This window comes from Mauremys mutica, chromosome 6 (assembly GCF_020497125.1).
Source record: "Mauremys mutica isolate MM-2020 ecotype Southern chromosome 6, ASM2049712v1, whole genome shotgun sequence".
Lineage (NCBI taxonomy): Eukaryota > Metazoa > Chordata > Testudines > Geoemydidae > Mauremys > Mauremys mutica.
This window is the reverse complement of record NC_059077.1, coordinates 73,737,006-73,743,396: the sequence shown is the minus strand read 5'-3', so window position 1 is coordinate 73,743,396 and position 6,391 is coordinate 73,737,006. Positions and strand designations below refer to the sequence as shown.

General features: G+C 37.9%; 1 protein-coding gene across 3 annotated transcripts in view; it reads right to left on the bottom strand.

The window, feature by feature from the left end:
• Positions 1-734: 734 nt before the first annotated feature.
• Positions 735-6,391, bottom strand: part of SNX2 (sorting nexin 2) — a 51,631-nt gene continuing 45,974 nt past the window's right edge. For 2 of the 3 annotated variants that reach the window (XM_045020967.1, XM_045020966.1), the window contains exons 13-16: positions 6,003-6,014; positions 2,405-2,485; positions 2,203-2,274; positions 735-1,216 (exon numbers count right to left, since the gene is read on the bottom strand). In XM_045020967.1, coding sequence (XP_044876902.1) covers positions 1,166-1,216; positions 2,203-2,274; positions 2,405-2,485; positions 6,003-6,014 — 216 coding nt within the window. In that variant the 3' untranslated portion in view covers positions 735-1,165. The remainder of the gene's footprint in view (positions 1,217-2,202; positions 2,275-2,404; positions 2,486-6,002; positions 6,015-6,391) is intronic. The other variant, XM_045020969.1, reaches the window with a different exon arrangement.

The following is a 6,391-nucleotide window of genomic DNA, read 5'->3' as shown; positions in this document are numbered from 1 at the left end:
AGGAAAGTTTAGTACAGCCAGCCATGTTCAAGGAGAGGCGATTCAGTACACAGAAACAAACTGGGAAGGTTGCACAACTACAACTGACACATAGCTAGTAGACTAAATATGAAGTTTGGATGATATTAGTGTAAAATAATATTTCTCGAATATTGATCATTGAACTAGGGAGATGAGACTATATAGCCAGACGGATGGCTCCTGGAACGTTACAATGATACGAGATGTATCTCTAACTAATCCTTCAAGTTCAATACGTATATGAAAGAAAGCCTGAAAACACAAGAGGGGCAGTAAAAGCTGTACAAATCTTGGGATTAATAGGCATGCAAAGACTGAAGCTACTAAAAGATGCTGAGAGGAGTGGGGAAAATGTTTAGCGAAAAGGTAGTTATTACAGAGCTACGTAGAAGGGAGTTCAGCCTAGATGTTAATATTATAGAAGTCTTGTGAGCAACTCCCCACCATGGGAGACGGTCCAGGTATATTACTTCAGATATGGTTAAGCAGAAGTGATGATGTTGCCATTTTTAGATTGTAAGCTTCTCAGAGAAACGGTTATCTTATGTACTGGCACAACTTTTCATTGAAATAGTTAATTTAGAACTACAATTCCTGTCAGTGGTTTCTAAAATTTTATCTCCAGTTTACTAGAACTGCCACTTCCAAGTAATCTACGAAATTATTAATGTTATAGAAAAATGAAGGTAAAAATAATGTATAACTAATCTTTCACAAGGTACATCCCTTTATTTTTGTAATCACAAAATCATGATTTTGTACAGGAATGTGTAAGTGAACATTAATCAATGCAATTAAATTTGTTTAATAAAGATCAGGTAAACATACTACAGAACATATTGTATTGTAAAGAACAAAAATATCGTAACTTTCTGGCCTTGCAGTGCACATTTTAGTGCAAGTATTAAGACACAATAGTGTTCAATTCAGCAAAATATTGCAGAATATCATGCCACAGTCCACTTCAAAGAGGGTCAGGACATGCAGCTTGTTAATAAAATGCTGTAGTATATAAAAAAAAGACATGGTAATTCATAAAATATATAGTGGTTTATTTGAATGATTTTAAAGTGATTTCACTGTGGAATTTAGCTTAACCGGGACAAACATCCAAAGTGTCTTCTGGTTTGGAATATTCTCCTTTCTAGGCAATGGCTTTGGCTTCAGGTAGGAATGCCTCCCAGTATTTTATCAGCTTGAGGAAAAGGAAGAAAAAAAAGAAAAAAAAAAGAAGTTCAGCATTTTCCAAAAGCACATTTTCTGCCAACGTGGCAATTGCAGGAAAGCACCTAGTAGTAATGTTTACATAAATCCATTCATTACTATGGAGTAATCTCTAAAAGTTGACACTTCAGTCATTTGTCTTTACACAATAAGCATGCATATATTTACAAAAGTAGCTCTCCTCTAGGCAGATTTCCCACTCCACTTCTAGCAAATGTGATGGGGTGAGATACTTTGAAAGAATTTGGATTCATGTAAAATGGAGGATTAGGATACATTACATGTAATGAGAAAGAAGGTTTTCCATCTGAAATAGCATTTATACATTACGCACATGGGAACTGAACCTACTCTTAAGGTAATTTTACTGTTGTTCGACATTCAGCATTTGTATCTGTCAGGTGAATAAACTAAAATCCAAACACTCAATTTCTAAAACTAAAATAGACACCCCTTCCATAATAATTTATAAACACTTTACTCTATGACTAAAAAAATTCCATGCTTCCAATTTTACTTTTGAGATTATGAAGCATACAAGTGTCTTGAGTGAGAGTACCTATATTTTCTTACAGTTTTTGCATACAAGTCCAATGTGGCTGTTTCAAGAAAAAGCAAACTGTCTGCAGCCCATCCACACATGACTAAATTACTTCAGTTAATCAGTGATAGAAAAAACAAGACTAGGAGCATTTTTCTCCCCCTGTAAATATACTGAAGTGAGGGAAGTTAAAAAAAGGTTACCAGTAGTAACGTGGATGAAAGACAGCACCAATATTCATATAAGTGTAGTGCTGTCTCCTTCCCACCCCTCCAAATCCAACCTAGAATGAGGTCAGTTTTTAATTTTACTAAATTTTACTAACACCATTTATAATTGAAAAATTCTCATAGTCAGAGCATCATTTTAGGTTAGTAACAAAACCCCTGGAATGAGTTCCACAAAGTTTAGCTTACCTGCTGTTGTGTTTGCACTAATGATTCTAAGTACTTGATAATAACAGTTTTAAAGTCTTTCACTCGTTCCTTCTGTTAATAAATGAAATAGATTAATTCTGGTAGAACAACATAAATAACCGATTTTTTAGAATACCATATTGCTATTATATCATTACAGAAAATGAGAATGTCACTGAATTTGTAAAACAGTTATACATGCCTCAAATCTTCCTACTTCTTTGCGTATGGTTTTGGAGATCTGTTCAAAGTCTCTCTCCCCTTGCTGAACTTTTGTCTCCCACTGGCAAAGGAAAAACGTGCATAGATAAGACATGCTGTTACTCATTCACATACCTAGAATAAGTAGACAGTTCTATCTATAATCTACCAGCACTAATAAATTAAGGAGAGAAAGCATTTTATTTCAACAAAATGCTATTTGCTTGGAGTTGAAAAGTAAGAGTATTTAATTTAAATTTGACAAAGCAACATTTTAGGGAAACTCAAGGTAGTGGCCATGTCAATCCAACTATATTTTACATTGAGGAATGCCAAAAAATTCTATCATTTAATAATATCTCCTCCTTTAGAGCGGATTATACAGACTTGAAAGTTTTGTTAGCAAGAGCCCATTATTCACAGCAAACTCTTCCTATATCAGTTAAAACATCCTTTAGTGAAACCTTTGATGGCACTGCCTGTAAAAGGAGCATCCAATTAAACTAAATTACCTAAAAAGTTTAAAAACCTTAAGTTGCCATACTTAGTAGCATGCCATTAATATTTCACTGCCACATACAGCCTGGTTCAGGATCACTAGTTATCCCGAGCTTATGGAGAAAGCTCCATAAGAACAGCCATACTGGGTCAGAACAAAGGTCCATTCAGCCCAGTATCTTGTCTTCCGACAGTGGCCAATGCGAGGTGCCCCAGAGGGAGTGAACCTAACAGGTAATGGTCAAGTAATCTCTCTCCTGCCATCCATCTCCACCCTCTGACAAACAGAGGCTAGGGACACCATTCCTTACCCATCCTGGCTAATAGCCATTAATGGACTTAACCCCCATGAATTTATCTAGTTCTCTTTTAAACCCTGTTATAATCCTAGCCTCCTCAGGCAAGGAGTTCCACTGGTTGACTGCGTTGTGTGAAGAACTTCCTTTTATTTGTTTTAAACCTGCTGCCCATTCATTTCATTTGGTGGCCCCTAGTTCTTATATTATGGGAACTAGTAAATAACTTGTCCTTATTCACTTGCTCCACATCACTCATGATCATATCCCCACTTAGTCTCCTATTTTCCAAGCTGAAAAGTCCTAGCCTCTTTAATCTCTCCTCATATGGGACCTGTTCCAAACCCCTAATCGTTTTAGTTGCCCTTCTCTGAACCTTTTCTAAAGCCAGTATATATTTTTTGAGATTTTGTTGCCCAATCACTTAGTTTTGTGAGATCTTTTGAAGTTCTTCAGAGTCTGCTTTGGTCTTAACTATCTTGAGCAGTTTAGTATCGTCTGCAAACTTTGCCACTTCACTGTTTACCCCTTTCTCCAGATCATTTATGAATAAGTTGAATAGGATTGGTCCTAGGACTGAGCCTTGGGGAACACCACTAGTTACCCCTCTCCATTCTGAAAATTTACCATTTATTCCTACCCTTTGTTCTCTGTCTTTTAACCAGTTCTCAATCCATGAAAGGATCTTCCCTTTTATCCCATAACTTAATTTACATAAGAGCCATTGGTGAGGGACCTTATCAAAGACTTTCTGGAATTTAAGTACACTATGTCCGCTGGATCACCCTTGTCCACATGTTTGTTGACTCCTTCAAAGAACTTAACGTACAGCATTGCCAGGTATGGTACCCTGTCCATAACTGCTGCAGCCAGTTTTCAGAATCTGCTCTCTTGCCTGCACAAACTGAGCTACAATGTGCACAGCTGCTGTTGATTGTATATTGAGAGGATAGAAAAAAAGGCTTGCAATTCTCAATGCTTGCAGCCTATTACACTTTCATACAAAGAGGCTTCAGGTTTTAAGAAACATTCAGAGGTTGAGATTGACAAATTTAGTTTCAAGAGGTAACTGAAGCATGGGGGGGGGGGGGGGGGAGAGATCAGCTGCCTGATACAATCATCTTTCTGTAAACCAACCAACAGGTCAAACATACCAAAAATTTAGTAAGATCAATCTATATTAGGTTGCCAAGAGGAAAATACTATTCCCTCTCCCCAGATAATTCTATAAAAAAGGTGATATTCAGTACTAAGACCATAGCAAAGGATGACGGCAATATATTTTGCATCAAGGAACAATGCTTGAACAGTTTTATAGCTGGAGATATACAGCAAAATAAAAAAGTTAACATTTAAGTACATTTATTCTAATTTCCTTTATCTTTACTGTTCAGATGCCCATTCTGACATGGAATAGGCAATAAGCCACAACAAGACATGCTTCAGTAGGCTATTGATGTACACCTCAGGGGAGATTCTATGCTGTGCCGCTAAGTGGTGCACTACAGAATTCAAAGCCTAGAGTGCAGTGTTTGGCTTTGAGCCACCTTTGCACCATCCCTCTCCTGGGCTGCTCTGGAGAGACTCCCAGCATTAACTTGGGGCTTGCCTAGATGAAAAGTTAGTGCACACAAAGCTGGAGTGTAAATCTATAGTGCACTAGCATGCACCACAGTAACTGGCTGTGTAAGGTCAATGCACTCTATTGTGCATTGGTCCACATGACCAGTTAAGTGTGTGGCATGCTAGTGAGCTGTAGATTTACCCCAGCTTGCCACACAATAGCTTTTCAGACAGACAAGCCCCTAGGCATGCCTGGGGACCTGTCAAGTTATGGCAGCCTCCCTGAGCTAACCTATGGGCTGCAGCACTGCCTAGTATCTCTACAGTACTGTATCCCAGTTCCAATACAGATCTTCCACCGCCAGCCCTGCGCTCAGCATGCCCTCTGTACTTGGGGGGAGGGAGGAGAAGAGAGAAGGGGTCAATGGAGGTCAATCTTACAGCCATCTTCTACAGTTCCAGGGGAATCCTTCCCTGGTTGGAAATGGAGCTTTTAGGGTCCCTATATGCCACTCCAGTCCTTTTACCTGGTATAAAGAGGCTGAGATGCAAGTGAGGATCTTGCCCCTCATGGGCTTCAGCATCATGCCTGAGAAGTTAACAAGGAGTATTAATGCACACTCTGGAGTGGTTTTTAGCTATTTGAGTGTGGCTCAATAATCTGAATAAAATTAAATCAATGTTTGGAATTGTGGTTTCTGCAACAAATCTTTCTCCTGTGAAGAAATACTTCCTAGTAGGAAAAAAGGAATCCTGCTTTGGGGCCAAGTGGGCCAGCCCTGTCCTTCATCTCTGTTGGTGTAAAATCAATAGAATTTTTTAAAAATCTTTTTTGGTGTAATTAGCATAGAGAGTTTCCTCTTTTTGGTAATTCACTGTTTTGAGTTTGTGCATGGCAGTGACGTCACCAAACTGTCCAGCAGCCATTGAGAACATGGCTGTGGACAATCACTGATTCTCCTAAAAGTCAATAACTCAGGAGAGCCAGTGGGTGGTATAATATTTTGTGGAGAAGGCCAAGTTCTATTTGTAAAGTTCCTCAAGTCTAATAGGCAAAACACTGTGAAAGTGCAGAAAAAACAAAGCAGCTTGTGATTAGTGACCAATGAAGCAGCCAAACAAAACAACTGAAGATTTTAAGCTCTTTTATGCAGTGATGTTTTCCCACAATTGGATGACAAAGCTGGTACACACTCTTTTAGAGTATGTGTATTAATTCAATTTAAAAAAAAATTGTCCTACCTCTTCAATTTCCTTGGTGAAGCATGACAGAAAAAGTGTATAAATTATGACAAACTTCAACATGTTATATTTAAGTACTTTTACTGAAATTATACCATAGATATACACACACACACACATATATACGCACATGTATATATATAGGCGGAAACGTTGCACCAATAAGGAAAACATGGAAATAGTTTTTAAATAGTCTATTTTAAATTGACTGTAGCAATACATTTTGGTTTTAGAAGCCAGAAGACAGTCATTTGACTGCATAGAAGTAAACTGACTCAATCGGTAAAGAATGTTTTTAAACTTTTCCATGTTTTTGTCCCCCGCAACCCATTCTGTAAGAGAGAATAAAAGCACCTTACAGATTTCATATTGGTGTAACAATTGTGCAC